Below are 21,077 nucleotides of genomic sequence, written 5' to 3'. Positions count from 1 at the left end.
GCCAAATTGACCCCCTTTGACAGCCCCATCATTTGTACAATTTTGAATCCCCACCCAGTAAGGATGCTACCATTGCATTATGAGTGCTATCCCATACTTAGTTTCACAGAAGAAGTCGTTTATATACAAACTGACCCCTTTTGAGCTTGCCCCTCATGCCCCAGGGGGATCAACCCCATATCATTTGTACAAATTTGAATCCCCACCCTATAAGGATGCTACCATTGCATTATGGGTGCTATCCCATGCTTAGTTTCAGAAAAGAAGTCGTTCATATGGAAATAGCCAAATTGACCCCTTTTGATCCCGTCCCTCAGGCCCCTGGGGGGTCAGTCCCATCATTTGTACAATTTACAGTCAGTAACCCATAAGGATGCTACCAGTCTAATTTTGTTGAATTTCGGCCAGCAGTTATGGAGAAGTCGATCGTTGAAGGACGGACGGATGTGGGCGCTACCGTATCGCATAAGCTCACCTTGGTCCTTCTGACCAGGTGAGCTAAAATTACCAGTAGGCCTCATCACAGAAAAGGAAACAGTAGTGTTGGGAATCGGTTGAAATTTCATAGTCGATCATAAGTTTTATTTAACCAACCAATGATCGATTAAAATTGATTATTTTTTCTTTGATGTATAAACAAGTAAAAATTCTTTCGATCACGAGGCCTTTAGAACTGTGCTGTCATGTTTTCATGTCGCTCATTTTCTTCACAAATCATGCTCATCTGAATGTTTACATTACTACATAGTGATTATACGCTCTTCAATTCGTCAGAACACCACTACGAAACAGCTAGACTATTTTTTTACATCACGTTTCTGCACGAGTCTTGGGAGGAGACACGAAACGATGGATCAGATTCAATATAGGGCATCGTGCCATGGACTTCTTATGGGAGGCAATCAATTATTTCAAATATTTTTATCTTAAAGTAAAATAAGACGCTCAAACTTTTCAGTAGTAATGGTTTTAAGTAACGTTAACTTTAGTTTAACTTAATTTCCATATTTGCTTTCCTATACACTCGTTGATCAATTGTCTCCTCAGTCCTGACAATTTCACTCTATAACGTATAAAATCTAGACCTTTGTCCAGACACACATAATGGATTCAGGTAATCTGCTTGCGAGAGACTAACGAGATCGTAAGCAATGCTACGTTTTAATCCGGTGTGGTGGTGTGCCTTTTTCAGTCGCAACGCTATATTAACGAAGAATCAATAATTTTTTTTTACTTCCAGCTGAATCATTATGTCTTTGTTACACTTTGTGGAGGGGGCAATGTACATATCATTTGATGATATATACACATTCCCTGATATTAATTCAATTTTCGGCTAGTAAACTGTCGACAAATCACTGGACCAAAATGTCCTGTATAGGTGAGTACGGTCTTGTAATCATTGACAGATTACTTGATTGAATGTTCTGTAAAAAAAAATTGTATTTCACATGGCCTGATATAGCTCGACTGACCCTATACAATGAGTGCCTAACCAAAACTTTTGACCAGTTTTTTCACCAAGCAAACCAATAGCAACCTGATTTTTTTTTATACATTTGTAATTACAAAAAAAAATAAAATGAAAAGTTACGTTTATTGGGCCTTAAAGTTGTGTGGTCTATCACTTTCGCTCTTTTTGTCTTAGTGAAAACTGTTTAAGTGTTATACACATTTTTCTCCATCTGTCTGAGTTTTAAACTTTCTAATTTTACCACTTTTTATGAAGTTGCAGCTCTGGAAGTATTTTTAATTATAAAAGTAAAAAATATTTTTAACACCTGAAAAATAGGATCGATAGATGCCAAATCATACAGAACATCATCGGGACAATCTCGAAAGAACACGACAGTTGTGAAACTAAGAGAAAATGTCAACAATTTTTCATAAACAAAACGTGTGGTCGACCTCAGCAGACTGGATCTACAAAGAAAATGATGCTCGCACGTTACAATATTTGATACACACAATATTTTATGGCAATGTGTTAATTAGATGTTTCAAATGCTCACTTTGTGGACATTTACCAGCATAATTTGCTCATATTAGCCAAAAGGAATACGTAAACAAATGTGCGCTTACGCTAGTTACCTAGCTCGATCACCACGTGCAGGTCGTGTCTATGTCAGTCATGTGATACGATTCAGAATTCCGACAAAACATGAAGGTACTGAACATGGCAGTGATTGAAGGCGCTTTATTCAAAACCAGTTATATATAATCCCTAGATTTTGGCTCTCTTATAGGCCGACATGCTTTTGGGGAGCTAAGTCATCAAGTTACATGTCCATGTTCTAATATCAAATGTTTAAGCGACATATTGTTACAGTGAAATTCGCAGGAAATATAACTTTAAAGTGCATTATCGGATATATATATTTATATTATTTCGCCCAACATTTGCTTCTTGAGATAAATACTTTTGAGTCCTCTTTGGCAGAATTCATGCATTCTTGTTACTACATTTAAATATTATATGGAATATAAATACTGTACTGTATTATAGCTTGTAGTCCACTTTCATAGCTAAATTCATATTTATAATTATACAACTACATACAATAGTGGAATGAGTACTTTTCCTTGACCTGTTATAATGCATATTAAGTACATTATATACACATTGACCTTTAAAGAACTGTTAAGTAAGAAATATTTTCCGTTTTGTCTAGTTGTATCTTCTGAGCACCACAGCACTTGTCTTGCCCTGAACTGTCACACATGTGTAATGTATGCGTGTATTTTATGTGTACAACTGTATTGTTGTTAATATAACATGGTACACCTGCTTTGTCTAAGACATAAACTATATTTCCATAACACAACATTATGGGTAAAAATTAAACTCAAATGTTCATATATATTAGGATAAAATAAAATGGGATATAATGAACCTCCTGCACTTTTCCCGGCAGTAACCTTATCTGGGTCATTGCAAAAGTTACGGTTCCGTCTATAAAATAAGGAGTAAACAGTGGTGATTAACTGGAGTCTCCGGGTAAGATTAGGTCAATGCAAACACAAGTCTTTACAGCGTCAGTATGTAATCCACTAATCCATCAGTATCAATAACATTTACCTGATGTAAAGCAGTAAGTCCATCAATATTCGCAGTGTTGATATCTGCATTCTTTTCAATCATTCGCAAAACTTCATCACAATCTCCGCTTGAACAAGCGGCAAGAAAAACACATCCATCCTGAAATTTAACTTTTCTGCTATGTGGAGAGAGTGTAGTTGAAGCCTTATTTGTGTCAGATTCTTTCCAACGTTTCAATTGATCTTGCCTCCTTAGCAAGGCACTCGGTTGTTTTTCGTCCGCCATGACAGCTGCACACTGAAATGCAAATCTCGAAGAGATCTCGCGATAGATCACTGAAATCTCGCATTAGCCATCATGGCGACTATCGGTAAAGGCACGAGCTGCATCCAGGCAACTTCCAAAGTTGTCCGAAGACAAACAAAATTGCTCATAATGAGACAATCAAGATTTTGTTCTACAGAAGAATCAGACGTTTTACAGAAAATGAGATCGTTAAGAAAGACCGGTATGTGGACTATAGATGTCCTTTTGCCAGAGCATAACCCCTATTTGCCCTCCTCCCTGACTTACTTATCAGTAATAGTAGGCTACCGAGTACGCTTGTGTGCCGCCAACCGGGCTCGAACCCACAACCCCGGACTTACTGGTCCGCCGCTCTACCGACTGAGCTAATTGGAAATTTCCCCTAGCGCGAAGCTAGAAGGCGACCATATCATATGTACAATAAGAACCATTTTGGAGGTTGTGAACCATAATTTATCAAACAATATGATTCTCGTGCACAGATAAGCAAACAATCACACGCCATATTTTCCAACATCCTTGATAAAATGTTAAGCTCATCGTCAAAATGACAGATGTATGTGACAGATGCGTTGTTGACATTTCCAAGGGTGTACCAAATGTTATCCTCGGCTCAAGTTTAGGTCTTTTACAATGCTGGCACATGATCTTGCACATCTATTTATTTTCATATCATGGTGACAGAAAGAAACAAACATTTGTTTTTCAGTACCTTCCAAAAATAAATGTTTTTTTTTCTTCAGTTTACCAAAAATAAACGAAAAACATTGACCTTACCCCATGTTTGAACTGGAAGTAAACATGGCATATGATCTTGCGCAGTACACTATAATCCAATTTTAATCATATCATAATATTCAATTTATTTAGCTGACCCTTCAAATCTCAATGAAAAACAAATTAATTGAATTATAAATCATTTTGCAATTTTCAAAAATGTCAAATAAAAAATTTGTTGGTGACTTTCTTAAATCAGACGACACTTTCCACCATTCTTCCACTATCGCCCCATTGAAACATGATACGTCTGCATCTAGACTAACAACTGGGATTGTATTAGAATTTACATAGCCATTCTATACTTTTTATGTCTGAATAAGTTTGTTACTTTATTAAGATTATAAGCTGAAATTACCAGTGTGCAAGATCATGTGCCGCGCTAGATCATCGATGTTCCTTTCCTGTATTTAAGTATATTGTGTTATCATTAAACTCTAAAAGTAAATATGCAGATATGATTGAACATATGATAGGATAATTTTTGACATTTTAGACCATAACATTTTCCTCACTGCTTTGGGAATGGGGCCTGTGGCTTTGAATTTGGGAAAATGTGCGACAAAACCAGGATTTGGGGAAAATTATGAAATATGAAATAAAGCATAACAGATAAGATTTTTGATGCTGTGAAACAGCATTCTTAGGTACGCTCGGCGAGCCTGTGCACATCAAAAACAATGAAACCACTCCGCGATGAAATTTAAAAGTTGTTTTGTTCATTTCACGTAATACTTGATAGTATGAAAAAATAAAACCCCAATATTCAAAACCACAGACATAGAATTTGTACATACGTATACACCATGAATGGAGTGTTTTAAGTATTCAGTTGGGACTCTATGATATTTGTATTACTCCGAGAACACTGGTCTCCCGAAAATCACGAACAACGCCTTCTTCGCTGTCTTCCTCCGCGACAGACTTTCGATGGATTTTGGATTGTGTATGTTTATTTAAATTTTACGTAATTCATGCTAATGATCGATTATTGTAATCAAATGTAAGGAAGGTAACTGCAAAAGAAAGTTCTTATAACGCTTATAAAGTTTTTTGTGTTGGTTGTATTGACGAACTATATCTGAGATATTATTGCGCAGTAAAAGTTAATTAGTTTTTAGTACGTACGTTTTCCTCCCTTGATCTGTCACTGGGAGTTCTGTCTTTTGTTTATCGACAATTGCGGTATATTGAAAGGGGAAAAGTACCAAATCTATCAACATAAAATTACAAAATATAATGATAATATAGATCTATTTATGTACGGGCAACTTAAAGTGACAAATAAACTTATATTGCCGTGTAATGTACGGTAGCCTTATGAAGACTTGCTAAAGTCCGATGTATTGCAGGGAGTTTTCATGATGTTAGCGTTCTTATGGATTCAAAAGAAATTTGACTGTTATAAGTAACCAAATAATGTACCCTTTACTTGACACACGATAAATGTTCTGCACGATAATATCTCGCCAACCAGTTACTGTTAGGCTTACGAAGACTTGCTAAAGTCCGATACATTACATGAAGTTTTCTTGATGTTAACGGCTAGCGTTCTTGTGAATTTAAAAAGAAATCTGAGTGATATACGTAATGAAATAGTGTACCTTTTATTTGGCAAAAGTATCTGGCTATGATTTATTAGTCAAAAGTCGTCAAAGCAACCCATGTTAGTTTTCTAAAAAGGAAACCAAAACATATCCGGAAATGGTGATATTTCTAATGTTATATATTTCCGAAAATATTCTTCAATGTTAAGTGGATATCAAGATACGAAAATGTTCACTTATTATTTTTTTTGTCTTTGAAGAAACATTGATGAAATTGATAATTTAGTAATTAATAAAGAATTATAAAAAATGATACTCAGATTCTGAACGGTTTTATTAGAAACATATATACATATATGTATTTGTGTTTCTGGTTTCATTGGTGTTGAAATCGTTATTTCAAAAATAATTTAAAAATAAAATATTACAGTTTTTTCAGGATAATAAGTTATTCGACTTATTGTTCTTGAAAAACTTCATATATCATAAAATAAATAGGGTATATCGTAAATATTTTTTGTTAAATTCCGAAATTCAACACTGCACACTTATGTATAGTTTACTAAATTCTATATTTAAATGAATAACCAATTTCTTTATTAATTCCTTTGTTTGAGTCCTTCATTCACAGCATCTATGAGTGGCCTTGGCACTTTGATTTATTTCCAATGTAGCTTATGTACTTTTCTGAAGCCAATTCATAGATATTTAAGGTCTAACCAATTAAGTTCATGCAATAATTTTGGATATTTTTGGCCCCAAATCATGTTGAAAAAAAGCCCTGTAGAATTTCCTACATTCTGGAATTTGATTTTGATAAGTTTAAAATTCAATTAGAGTATATATTCATTTTTAACAATACCATTGTGTTCTTAAAATTTACATGATTTAGAGATATGGTGTGTAAAAAGTTTAAATTCTTAAGTTCTTAGTGGTTTTTTCCGGGTACTCCGGATTTCCTCCACCAACAGGCTCAACATAGTTGTGCATGTGGCATTTTGGGGCTGACAGGTAGCCTTCTTTTTATATTTGAAGTTTGAAAAGCAGAAAAAAGATACCTCTTTCTATTGTCAGACATTTTTTAGCCCAGATGGTAGGCTATTCAAATCGCCTTTTGTCCGTGGTCCGTCCGTCAGTCCGTTAACAATTCTTGTTACCGCTATTTCTCAGAAAGTGCTTAAGGGATCTTTTTCAAATTTCATATGTAGGTTCCCCTATGGCCCTAGTTGTGCATATTGCATTTTGGGACCGATCGGTCAACAAGATGGCCGACAGGTGGCCATCTTGGATTTTGATAGTTAAAGTTTGTTACCGCTATTTCTCAGAAAGTACGAAGGGATCTTTCTCAAATTTCATAGGTAGGTTCCCTCTAGGTCCCTAGTTGTGCATATTGTGTTTTGGGACCGATCGGTCAACAAGATGGCTACCAGACGACCATCTTGGATTTTGATAGTTAAAGATTGTAACCACTATTCACTGGAAAATACCAAAGGGATCTTTCTCAAATTTTATCTGTAGGTTCCCCTAGGGACCTTGTTGTGCATGTTGTATTTTGGGACTGATAGGTCAACAAGATGGCTGCCAGGCGGCCATCTTGGATTTTGATAGTTAAAGTTTGTTACCGCCATTTCTGAGAAAGTACAGAAGGGATCTTTCTCAAATTTCATATGTAGGTTCCCCTAGGGACCTAGTTGTGCATATTGTGTTTTGATACCGATCTGTCAACAAACAGGCGGCCATCTTGGATTTTGGTAGTGGAAGTTTGTCAGAAAGTATTGAAGGGATCTCATGCAAATTCCATACATAGGTTCCCTTAGGGCCTTAGTTGTGCATATTGCGTTTTGGGACCAATCGGTCAACAAGATGGCTGCCAGGCAGCTATCATGGATTTTGATAGTTAAAGTTTGTTATTGCTATTTCTCAGATAGTATTGAAGGGATCTGTCTCAAATTTCATATGTAGGTCCCTCTAGGTCCCTAGTTGTGCTTATTGTGTTTTGGGACCAATCGGTCAACAAGATGGCCGCCTGGCAGCCATCTTGGATTTTGATAGTAAAAGTTTGTTATTGCTATTTCTAAAAAAAGTACAGAAGGGATCTCACTCAAATTTTATATTTAAGTCCCCCTAGGGCCCTAGTTGTGCATATTGCATTTTGTAACTGATAGGTCAACAAGATAGCTGCACGGCCGCCATCTTGGATTTCATTGTTGAAGTTTGTTACCACTATTTCTTAGAAAGTACTATAGCGATCTGTCTCAAATTTTATATGTAGTGTGTTTGAAAAAGTTTGAAAAGCAGGGAAAAGATCCCTCTTTCCATTGTCAGACATTGATCATTCTTTGGTGGGCGCCAAGATCCCTCTGGGATTTCTTGTTGGTGGGTGCAAAGATCCCTCTAGGATATCTTGTTCAGAAAGTATTTCTGTTAAAGTGAGATATCTAGTTTTTGTTTGATATTTACATCCTCTGTTTCTACCAGGTGTTCCAGAATTTACACCATTTGAGATTAAAGGAAAAGAACTGAGGACACTTGTAAAACCTCGCACTACCAGGAAGTTTTATGTTCAGTTGGTAAGTGTTCATTTATACATAGATATAAATATCAATAATTTTTTTTTTCTTAAGTGAATAAGGAGCAATATTTAAATATTACATATTCATTCCTAAATACTACCTAAAGACAAACTATCTAGTATAATTAATATTCAAGATACAGCAATCTTTATGTAGGATTTTTTCTCATCAGTCTTGGGCTCACGTACGGCTTGAACATGGTAAGTCCCATACAAAGTCAATGAGTCCCAAAATATATTGAAAATATACTGCATGACCCTTCATAATTATTTATTGTTGAATATATCAATCTGTTAGAAAAGAAAAAAATTTAACAAACCATTATCAGATGATGGGCTTTTTAGATCACCTTTTTTCCATGGTTTGTCATCCACTCATAAACTATTCTTGTTAGTGCTATTTCTCTGAAAGTTGTTGAAGGTTGTAATGGGATCTGTCTCAAATTGCATATTTAGACATTCCTTGGGCCCTTGTTATGCATGTATATAGGGAGCAGGGAGTTCCCTCCCGTTTTAACTTTGGGGGTCTCAGGGACTCCTAGGTTTAAAGTTTGTGATTCCTTTATAAAAATACAGCAGTCTTTTTGCTAAAATTTATTGTTGATGTTATAAAACTTTCTATGCTGTATCAGAAAATATATCTTGTACTGTAATAATTGTATATGCTTTAAAAAAAATAAACAATTATTTCTTCTACTCCATCTAATTGACCTGTAATTTACATTTAAAATTCCTTCCATATTGAGTCCCAAGGACTCCCATCATTTTATTTTAGGAGGCCCTAGGCATTTTTGTGCGTCAGAGATGCAGAAAATCTGCGTCCGGGAAATCCCTGAGGGAGCCATCTTGAATTTTCATAAAAAAAGAAGAAGTAAAAAAAAAAAATCCACAGATTTAATATAGGCAATATAGTAGTGCTGGAAGACATCTGATCCAGAACTGTATACAAATGTATGTTATATCAGGGGTTTCAATATCAGGCGGTACCAGGTACTTTTTGCCGGTTAATCATGGTTGTGGTACCGTCTGATTTGAGCTAAATTACGTTAGATAGCATACAGATAGTATAGAAAAGTAACCCCTATAATAACAATTGTACTGCCTCCCCTAAAAGATAATGAAACCCCTGCTTTATATTCTTTTTCTCGGAAAAACAAGATAGCCGCCAGGCAGCCATCTTTGATTTTGGCAGTTGAAGTTTGTTATCGATATTTCTTGAGAAATACTGAAGGGATTTTGTTCAAACTTCACATGGAGGTTACCCTTGGTCCCTAGTTGTGCCATACAGATTTTGAGGCTGATCGGAAAAACAAGATGGCTGCCAGGCAGCCATCTTTGATTTTGGCAGTTGAAGTTTGTTATCGATATATCTTGAGAACTACTGAAGGAATTTTGTTCAAACTTCACATGGAGGTTACCCTTGGTCCCTAGTTGTGCCATACAGATTTTGAGGCTGATCGGAAAAACAAGATGGCCACCAGGCGGCCATATTTGGATATTGATTTAAGGTTTGGATAATTCTCAACATTGGGAAGGACACATCATATTTTAATAAATGAGGTTCCCCCCCTAGGGTCCCAAAAAGTTGTGCAATATTGCATAATTTTGGAACCAATCGGTGAACAAGATGGCCGCCAGGCCGCCCATCCTTGATTTTGATAGTTAAAGTTTGTTATCGGGTTTCTCATTATAGTAACTGAAGGGATCAATCTCAATTTTTCAAATGTAGTTTCCCTAGGGACCTTGTTGTGCATATTTTGCATTGTTGGGACCGATTGGTCAACAAGAAATCCTACTTAGCCATCGTTCATCCTGGATGGATTTCATCCATATTTGGTGTTGAACCATTTATCTAAAGAATGCAAGGATTTTCCATATAAATGAGCCTATGTCGGACCCCTAGGGGCTGATAGGTGGAGCCCCATAAGGTCAAATTTTCTAAATTTTAGCTTTAAAAATCCTAGGCCAGCCATCTTGGATTTTGATATTCAAAGTTTGTTATCGCTATTTCTCAGAAAGTATTGAATGGATCTTTCTCAAATTTCACATGTAGGTTCCCCTAGGGCTCTAGTTGTGCATATTGTGATTTTGGACGGATTGATCAACAAGATGGCCGCCAAGGAGTCATCTTGGATTTTGATAGTTGAAGTTTGTTACGCTATTTCTCAGAAGGTACTGAAGCGATCTGTCTCAAATGTTATGTAGTATGTTTGAAAAAGTTTAAAAAGTAAGAAAAGATCCATCTTTCCTTTGTCAGATATAGATCATTCTTTGGTGGGCGCCAAGATCCCTCTGGGATCTCTTGTATATAAATGAGCCTGGTCCGACCCCTAGGGTCTGAGGGGCGTGGCCCCAAAAGGGCAAATTTTCTTAATTTTAGCTTTAAAATCCTACTCCTCCTTCATCTGTGGATGGATTTCATCCATATTTGGTGTGAAACATTATTGGGGAAGGGCAATCATATTTTATATGAATGAGCCTGGTCCGACCCCTAGGGGCTGAGGGGTGGGGCCCCAATAGGGCAAATTTTCTTATTTTAGATTTAAAATCCTACTCCTCCTTCATCCCTGGATGGATTTCATCCATATTTGGTGTGAAACATCATTTGGGAAAGGCAATCATTTTGTATCTAAATGAGTCAATTCCAACCCCTAGGGGCTGAGGGGTGGGGCCTCAAAAGGGCAAATTTTCTTAATTTTAGCTTTAAAATCCTACTCCTCCTTCATCCTTGGATGGATTTCATCTATATTTGGTGTGAAACATCATTGGGGAAGGTCAGTCATATTTTATGTAAATGAGTCTGGTCTGACCCCTAGGGACTGAAGGGTGGGGCCCCAAAAGGGCTAATTTTCTTAATTTTAGCTGGCCCACATCCTGTTTTCAGGTTTCAGTCTCCGATCTCAATGAAAATTGGTCTATAGGGGTTTTAATTGATGCTGAACAACGTGCAAACATTTTCGTAAAGATTTTGGTATTCCAAGATGGCCACTGGCCCATTTCCTGTTTTTGGGTTCAGTCTCCGATCTCAATTGGAAATTGGTCTATAAGGGGTTTTAATTGATTCAGAATGGGGAACTTTAGATGATGACAATCATATTTAATAAAGGACCGAGCTAAGATCCATGGGGATAGTACGGTGGAGGTCCAAAATGGGAGCTTTGCTGAAATTTGGCTTTAAAATCTGACTCCTCCTTATATTGATCCTTGAATGGGTTACAACCATATATGGATGAAGGGCTGCCAAGTTTGTTCAACATTTACCTATTTCAGAAACTTACATATTCAACTAAGGAGTTCCTTGTATTGTTTATATTAATCGTTAACCATTACTTTATACTGTGACTTTGTTATTTTGGGCCTCTTGTTTGATTTGCAGGTCTGGAAATTTTGATGCTAACCAATTTTATCATTTCTCAAATGTCATTAATAGGTAAATCTAAAAAAACAAATGGCAAATACATTTGATGTATATGTTAGGCTTCAAGATCCCTTTTGGATCTCTTAAATAATACTGATGTGAAATGTCATTTTGATGTTAACCATTAGATATGACTAATAAAGTACATAATTAGATAATTAACGAACTGTAATTTCAATGATGTGTATATTTCAGAAACATGAGGACAGACATAAGTCTATGTTAACAGAGCAGGACTGGACAAAAACCTGGCCTACAGCTGGAATATTCAAATGGACTTCAGTACCGGTATCGCTACGCCAGGGTCTTGTCAGGGTGAGTATATAGTACCTCTGTCTCTATGTCAGGGTGAGTACAGAGTACCTCTGTCTCTATGTCAGGGTGAGTATACAGTACCTCTGTCTCTATGTCAGGGTGAGTATACAGTACCTCTGTCTCTATGTCAGGGTGAGTGTACAGTACTAGCCTCTGTCTCTATGTCAGGGTCAGGGTGAGTATACAGTACCTCTGTCTCTATGTCAGGGTGAGTATACAGTACCCTCTGTCTCTATGTCAGGGTGAGTATACAGTACCTCTGTCTCTATGTCAGGGTGAGTATACAGTACCTCTGTCTCTATGTCAGGGTGAGTAACAGTACCTCTGTCTCTATGTCAGGGTAGTATACAGTACCTCTGTCTCTATGTCAGGGTGAGTATACAGTACCTCTGTCTCTATGTCAGGGTGAGTATACAGTACCTCTGTCTCTATGTCAGGGTGAGTATACAGTACCTCTGTCTCTATGTCAGGGTGAGTATATAGTACCTCTGTCTCTATGTCAGGGTGAGTATACAGTACCTCTGTCTCTATGTCAGGGTGAGTATACAGTACCTCTGTCTCTATGTCAGGGTGAGTATACAGTACCTCTGTCTCTATGTCAGGGTGAGTATACAGTACCTCTGTCTCTATGTCAGGGTGAGTGTACAGTACCTCTGTCTCTATGTCAGGGTGAGTATACAGTACCTCTGTCTCTATGTCAGGGTGAGTATACAGTACCTCTGTCTCTATGTCAGGGTGAGTATACAGTACCTCTGTCTCTATGTCAGGGTGAGTATACAGTACCTCTGTCTCTATGTCAGGGTGAGTATACAGTACCTCTGTCTCTATGTCAGGGTGAGTATACAGTACCCCTGTCTCTATGTCAGGGTGAGTATACAGTACCTCTGTCTCTATGTCAGGGTGAGTATACAGTACCTCTGTCTCTATGTCAGGGTGAGTGTACAGTACCTCTGTCTCTATGTCAGGGTAAGTGTACAGTACATCTGTCTCTATGTCAGGGTGAGTGTACAGTACCTCTGTCTCTATGTCAGGGTGAGTATACAGTACATCTGTCTCTATGTCAGGGTAAGTGTACAGTACCTCTGTCTCTATGTCAGGGTGAGTATACAGTACCTCTGTCTCTATGTCAGGGTGAGTATACAGTACCTCTGTCTCTATGTCAGGGTGAGTATACAGTACCTCTGTCTCTATGTCAGGGTGAGTAGTATACAGTACCTCTGTCTCTATGTCAGGGTGAGTATACAGTACCTCTGTCTCTATGTCAGGGTGAGTATACAGTACCTCTGTCTCTATGTCAGGGTGAGTATACAGTACCTCTGTCTCTATGTCAGGGTGAGTATACAGTACCTCTGTCTCTATGTTCAGGGTGAGTATACAGTACCTCTGTCTCTATGTCAGGGTGAGTATACAGTACCTCTGTCTCTATGTCAGGGTGAGTATACAGTACCTCTGTCTCTATGTCAGGGTGAGTATACAGTACCTCTGTCTCTATGTCAGGGTGAGTATACAGTACCTCTGTCTCTATGTCAGGGTGAGTATACAGTACCTCTGTCTCTATGTCAGGGTGAGTGTACAGTACCTAGCTCTGTCTCTATGTCAGGGTGAGTATACAGAACCTCTGTCTCTATGTCAGGGTGAGTATACAGTACCTCTGTCTCTATGTCAGGGTGAGTATACAGTACCTCTGTCTCTATGTCAGGGTGAGTATATAGTACCTCTGTCTCTATGTCAGGGTGAGTATACAGTACCTCTGTCTCTATGTCAGGGTGAGTATACAGTACCTCTGTCTCTATGTCAGGGTGAGTATACAGTACCTCTGTCTCTATGTCAGGGTGAGTATACAGTACCTCTGTCTCTATGTCAGGGTGAGTATACAGTACCTCTGTCTCTATGTCAGGGTGAGTGTACAGTACCTCTGTCTCTATGTCAGGATGAGTGTACAGTACCTCTGTCTCTATGTCAGGGTGAGTATACAGTACCTCTGTCTCTATGTCAGGGTGAGTATACAGTACCTCTGTCTCTATGTCAGGGTGAGTATACAGTACCTCTGTCTCTATGTCAGGGTGAGTATACAGTACCTCTGTCTCTATGTCAGGGTGAGTATACAGTACCTCTGTCTCTATGTCAGGGTGAGTATACAGTACCTCTGTGTCTATGTCAGGGTGAGTGTACAGTACCTCTGTCTCTATGTCAGGGTGAGTATACAGTACCTCTGTCTCTATGTCAGGGTGAGTATACAGTACCTCTGTCTCTATGTCAGGGTGAGTATACAGTACCTCTGTCTCTATGTCAGGGTGAGTATACAGTACCTCTGTCTCTATGTCAGGGTGAGTATACAGTACCTCTGTCTCTATGTCAGGGTGAGTAGACAGAACCTCTGTCTCTATGTTGGGTAAGTGTACAGTACCTCTGTCTCTATGTCAGGGTGAGTATACAGTACCTCTGTCTCTATGTCAGGGTGAGTATACAGTACCTCTGTCTCTATGTCAGGGTGAGTATACAGTACCTCTGTCTCTATGTCAGGGTGAGTATACAGTACCTCTGTCTCTATGTCAGTGTGAGTATATAGTACCTCTGTCTCTATGTCAGGGTGAGTATACAGTACCTCTGTCTCTATGACAGTGTGAGTATACAGTACCTCTGTCTCTATGTCAGGGTGAGTATACAGTACCTCTGTCTCTATGTCAGGGTGAGTATACAGTACCTCTGTCTCTATGTCAGGGTGAGTATACAGTACCTCTGTCTCTATGTCAGGGTGAGTATACAATACCTCTGTCTCTATGTCAGGGTGAGTATACAGTAACTCTGTCTCTATTTTAGGGTGAGTATACAGTACCTCTGTCTCTATGTCAGGGTGAGTATACAGTACCTCTGTCTCTATGTTAGGGTGAGTATAGAGTACCTCTGTCTATATGTTAGGTAACATGAGTGATTCACTTATTTAAAAAAAAAAAAAAAAAAAAAAACTAAAGTGAAATTGTCCTGAATTTCTTTCTTTCAGAATGAGTCAGAAAATAAAGGAATAAAACCAGGAAAGGAGGGAAACACAGAATTGATGAAGGTGCCTAACTTTCTTCATCTCACACCATCTCATGTGCTGAAGCACTGTCAGGCCTTGAAAAGTATGTCACCCTTTGTTCAAATGTTGTAATTATATCCTACAACAAAGTTCATAAAAGGGGGGGGGGGGGGTGGAGATTACTGTCTGTTTGTCCATCTATCCGTCAATCTTATCTGGACAACTCCTACTTAACTACTGGACTAACTTAAACAAAACTTCACAGTAATTTTGGGGAATATATGTAGATTGATGTGTAGTAAGACTTTATTTTCTGAAATATTGAGGTTGCCATAGTAACCAGATCAATAAACATAGGTATTGTAAAATTGTTGTTAACTCATTAGCCTTTGGATTGATTTTGTTTAACTTGGTCAAATGTCGTAAATTTGGATGGCTAATTTTAGGTCATCAGACCAAATGTCAGGATGACCTATTGCCATCTTTTTTCGTACATTGTTGTGTATAATACTAATTTGTTCAAAAGACTTCTTCTTAATCCCAATTGCAGATCATTGGATTTTGATAATTAAAGTGGGATCTCTTGTTAAAATCTATCTCCTACATAACCCTTAAGTGGATTACAACTTCAGAATATACAAAATTGTTAAAAATTGCTTGCAGAATTCTGTACTCCATGGCCAGAAGGTTTAGACAGTAAAGAGGACTGCCGCCTTCATTTCCCTGTTGAGGTAGTGACAAGTGACTACTGCTTTGCAGGACCATCAATTCGAGATCCTAGGTCACGTGTTGTCACAGTTAAGGTCAGCTTTTATTTCAATCTAATTAGACACAAATATTCACATAATTTTATTGCATTGATTGCTGACATTTTAAGACTTGGTTCCAATTTCATGAACTTTGTTGCCTACACCCTTTATGTTCAACTTACTCTAGATGTGTCTGATAAATATAATTTATGGCTAAAGCCTTTTCAGAATTATGCAATGACACATATAATGTTTTAATTTGAAGTCTTCCACTCCTACTATGACTGGGACCCATAGCTTCAAATCTACCCAATCTCAAGCAAATCCATTGAATATATTTTTCTGAAGTGATGACATATTTAATTTCAGGTTAAGTTATCTGATTTAGATCTGGACGAGCATGCTCATCAAAAACTGCTCAAGCTAGTAGGGAACCGATATGATAAAGACACCGATATGATCACTTTCAAAACAGACAAGTAAGTCCTAACTGTCTAGCCTATGTTATCGTCCTATTAAATCCTCTTACTATAAATACTTAGATATGCACTGTGATACTAGTTCTCCTATCGGTAGTGTATTAAACAACTAAGATTTTACCCAAAATTTTGAATATGAAAATAAGTGAAAAATGCATATCTGTAACCTTTTATGGGGATAATGCATTACTGCTTTCATATCCTTACTATATGCACTATCTAAATGATCTTCTGTTTGAAAGTTTAGCATGAATTGTTTAATGATCTTCTGTTTGAAAGTTTAGCATGAATTGTTTACAATGTATCCACACATTTTGCCAAGATTGTTCGTCACAGAGTTGGTTTTGCCCCAAACATTTATTCCCCACTTCTGACAATTTGGCCCTAACGGAAAAAAATTGTACAGTTCCACTGGGTCCGTTACATATTTCTGTCACCAAATAGTGATGCCACTATGTTTAGTAGTGTCTAAAGCATGTACAACGAGAGCTGGATTGACCAGATTCCACTTTTAAAAGCAGTGCTTGAGGATCTGTCTCAAATTTCATACATAGCCTCCCCTAATTATAAGACCCTTGTCGTGCTAGTTCACTCAGTATGTACCAAATGGATCTATCTTAAATTTCATACATAGCTTCCTTTGGACTGTAGTTATAATATATGCATATTGCATTTTGATTTTGATATCAAGTTGGCTGACAGGCTACCATCTTGGATTTTGATAGCTGAAGTTTGTTAGCGCTTATTCTTAAGTAATGCAGAAAAGATCTGTTTCATATTCCATATGTATAATTCCTTTAGGCCCTAGTTATGCGAATTGCAGTTTGGGACAGATTGAATGTCAATTGCAAGATGACCGACAGCCATCCATCTTTGATTTTGACAAATGAAGTTTGTTATATTTTTGAAATTGCATTGGCGATCTCTCTGAAATTTCATATGTAGGCACCCTTTGGTCTCTATACATCTGCCAATTGTATTTAAAGAGTGATGTGTCATCTTGGATTTTGAGACTTTTGCACATGACTTGAGGAGGTCTTCTTCAAATTAAACTTTTAGGTTGTGCTGAGTTGTTACAGTTCTGCATATCCATTTTGGAATAGGCTGATTCCTAATACAAACAATAAAGATTAACCATAAACGATTGCAAGTGGGATTAACAAAAACGAAATGGAAATATTGAAACCTTTAACCGTTCAGGTTCTATACTGCTTGACTAGGGATATATATATCCTTTAGTTTGATTGGTTGAATGTCTGACTAGTATGCCATAAGCTTTTGGATAGACAGGGACAATAATTTAAATAGATGATTTGAAGTGATGTATTCTTTAGTATATATCATCATTATTTGCTTTCAGATGTCCAACAAAACAACAAAATAAAGAGTATGCTTTGTACTTGTTGACAGCAGTCTACTTGGAATCCTGGGTAAGTTCACACCTCTGTATTGTTGTTGTGACTGAGTTGTTCAGTGTTCTGAGAGTTTACCACTTTATAAATGAAAAGAAATTATCATAATTAACAAGCAACTAACTCTTGGACACTTAAACTCTTCTTGGATACACTAAACTCCTAATTTTTGAAGGAGCAAGATGAATTATAGTCATCGATCATGCTTCGTCTGTTGTCGTGTGTCATGCGTAAAGGAGTAGATATGATAGGACCAGTATTTGGCCTTAATTTTTCATGCCGAAAAATATTAACTCTGATCCACATCAAATGCACATCAATAAATGTTCTCATACTTGCCATTCATCAAAACATAACTTTTTATAACCATGTACACGATGTGCTCCCCCTATGACGTCATCAAATTGATGATTTTCCTCTTCTCGCCAAATTTTGCTAGAAATTCATCATTTTTAGGTTAGAAAAGGCTTGAAATGGATTTGGCCGCCACCTTGGAGTAACTTTATATTTTGCATGGATATGCGTAAATACACGATACACAACGTGTAAAAATCTCTTTCTGCTCCACGAAGGCGGCCACATTCATTTGTAGAGAAAACCACTCAAAAAGTATGATTTTTCAAGGATTTTTGTGAAAAATGGCGGGAAACTGCATGTTGATGACGTCATAGTGAACATAATTGGCACATGCGGGATATTTTCGGGATGTAATGTGTTAGCAAATGTATTCAACATTTATATGACAAAACATGTTGTTCTTTACTGGAGAATTAATTTTGAGGCCATATTCGAGTCTTAACGTACCTTCTCCTTTTCCATTCAAAGGACATGATTTCAATAACTAAAAAACTCGGGGTACTGATATTTGGCCTGTAGCATGCTGGGATGAAGGGATTCAAAGTGTATTCAAATGAACAAACTTGTCCATCATATAAGATCACTAGAGTCAAAGAGGATCAAATGACTTCTTCATTCATAAAAACATTAAATTCTTTTCCTATTGAACTGTTGCCAAGGTTGTCAGATTACCTTTATGTGGGTGTCTTGTTTATAAAGGCATATTGTTGCTTGTTTAGCTGGTGGCACATACAAATGTAATCAGTTTCTTTTGTGTTTAGAACAAGATGCCATGGGAAGATGATTTAGAGGCAGACGACTACATCAGCTACAACTGGGATAAATCCAAGGCTAAAGAGAGAACGGTTATCACTCTGATGTCTATAGCTGAGGGAAACGAGGTAATTCTTTAAGTCAACTTAGTAATATGACTGAAGGCAAGGCCTTAAAGGGCACAGCCAGATGTTTCAGTAAGTTACCATTAATAATGCAATGGTAAAAAGTGCAATTTATTGAAATAACGGAGCAAAATTTTCTGTTTATATTTTATTCATATATTCACACTCCATCCTTGGCCCAAACCCCCATTTCAGAAGAAAGAAATTTTATTTGCCTGAAATAACCGAGTTGGTCCAAAATCCAAGATGGCCGCCACAGCCGTCATCTTGAAATCAAATTTTTTACTTTTGAACGATTTTCCTAAAACTAGCTGAAATGATTCTGATATGATCTTGACAAATTATTGTTACATCCCTTGTTAAACCCTAATTGAAGATGGCTACCATTATACCGTATCTAATTAATTTCCCATACAAATATGCTGTTGCCAAGGTAGTCAGACAGGGCCTCATGTTTCTTATATTTTCATGTTTTTGTTACCTTAAAAGTGCTTCGCATTCGTTCCTTAGGGCTGCACCCTTATGAACATATGACAGATTTTAATTCTGTATACGTGTAGCTGGTTATTTTCACAGGGATGACATTTTTGCGATTTCGGGGAACATTGCTATGATCATGATAATTTGATACGGGAATTATCATGAAATGGTTGAATCACATACCCTTAAAGCCATATCGCAATCCGCTACAATTGGATTTTTTCATTTTTAGATGAAATTGCAAAAATGTTGACCCTTTAGGAATAACCGGCGATATGGTATTCTACCTATGTTTTATTCCATTTTGGTCAAACTACAAACACTGATTTATGGTCATTATGTTTGGAAAGCTAATGTAAAAATTATATATATGTTTTAGAAATATCTTTGTTTGCCCTGTAATAGCTTCATTCTTTTAGGAAAGTTGAATTAAAACATATGCATGCTTTGTGTATACATAGTACAGCCTGTGCTGAACTAAAATGTTAGCAGGTATGTCAAAGAAAGACAAGATCAGATATGATTGTTAGGCAGAGAAGTAACATGTTAGGCAGAGAAGTAACATGTTAGGCAGAGAAGTAACATGTTAGGCAGAGAAGTAACATGTTAGGCAGAGAAGTAATGTATGTCTTATTTTTTTCTTCAGAATTCAACATACCATAATATAGAGGAAGAAGGAATTCTGGAAAAAGAGGAAGTGAAACACTATTCTAAAGCAGTTTCAAACATTTATAATAATGAAGAAAGTGTAGAAAATCTAGAAAACTTAAAACAGTCGGTACTGAAGATGCTGGAACTTAAGGTGTCGTGATGTATGGACTGATAATGTGTGGTGTATATGAGAGGATATTGGTAACGAATATATTATTTGATGAATTAAAATCTGCAGTATTTTGTTGTGTTTTGTTACATTTATATGTCCTCAGTGGTGTAGCTACCATTGACGCAAAAAAGCAACTGCGTGCACATCAATCAATTCTTAATCTTTTTTTCAAAATCAGAATATACTCTCTATAAATTGGTTCGAGCTTGTGTCAGAAAATTTATTTTTTAAAGCCGAAAACCCTACAGGAACAAGACAGTAGGTGACCTACAAGGAATTATATCCTAATATACACAAGATCCTTCAGATCTTAGAAACCATGCCACCAACAACGGCAACAGCAGAAAGAAGCTTAGTGTTCTGAAACGCCTTAAAACCCGCGAAAATTGACTGTCTCTTAAAACTCTGTTTTCTTACAAAATTATCAAAATTGCTCTACAATTTAATCGCAGTGTAGTAGGGAAATCACCAGAAACCAGACCGTGTTGGCAAAAATACAGTACATGTTTTGCATAAAGATATGACGACATATATAAGTTTAATTTCTGAATGTAGGTAACTTTCAATCTGCAATATGAATTAATCCGTTTTCAGTGATATTTTTTGGAAAAATTACCATGTTAAGAACGCTTTAAAATCATAAAAATACATCGTAAAACTCATTTCAGCCATTCTTATTTGTAATCCCCCCCCCCCACAAACCTAAATGCAATGATCAACGCATATATGCATATATAAACAGATTACCAATCATAATTGTAATATGGAATATTATAAATTTGTTAAACAAGTTTTATAATTCGATATACCATATACATTGTATTAGAAATATATTAATGCATATATTAATCCATTCCACTGACATGTTAAATATCCAATGAGTATAATGAGTACCAAAGTATAAA

General features: G+C 37.0%; 2 protein-coding genes across 13 annotated transcripts in view; one reads left to right on the top strand and one right to left on the bottom strand.

The window, feature by feature from the left end:
• Nucleotides 1-3,361, bottom strand: part of LOC138323296 (protein phosphatase 1 regulatory subunit 12A-like) — a 51,213-nt gene extending 47,852 nt beyond the window's left edge. For all 12 annotated transcript variants that reach the window (XM_069267797.1, XM_069267852.1, XM_069267870.1 and 9 more), the window contains exon 1: nt 3,080-3,361. In XM_069267797.1, the coding sequence (XP_069123898.1) occupies nt 3,080-3,325 (246 nt within the window). In that variant the 5' untranslated portion in view covers nt 3,326-3,361. The remainder of the gene's footprint in view (nt 1-3,079) is intronic.
• A 16-nt stretch (nt 3,362-3,377) lies between these two features.
• On the top strand, nt 3,378-20,243 carry LOC138323345 (small ribosomal subunit protein mS35-like). The gene is made up of 9 exons (XM_069267911.1): nt 3,378-3,548; nt 8,149-8,240; nt 11,856-11,975; nt 14,977-15,097; nt 15,658-15,797; nt 16,113-16,222; nt 17,583-17,652; nt 18,753-18,872; nt 19,996-20,243. The coding sequence occupies exons 1-9, from the start codon at nt 3,398-3,400 to the stop codon at nt 20,158-20,160; spliced, it is 1,089 nt and encodes a 362-aa protein (XP_069124012.1). The 5' UTR covers nt 3,378-3,397; the 3' UTR covers nt 20,161-20,243.
• Nucleotides 20,244-21,077: the final 834 nt, after the last annotated feature.

The sequence above is a fragment of the Argopecten irradians genome, chromosome 1 (assembly GCF_041381155.1).
Source record: "Argopecten irradians isolate NY chromosome 1, Ai_NY, whole genome shotgun sequence".
Taxonomy (NCBI): Eukaryota; Metazoa; Mollusca; class Bivalvia; order Pectinida; family Pectinidae; genus Argopecten; species Argopecten irradians.
This window is presented reverse-complemented; position numbering and strand designations above follow the sequence as displayed.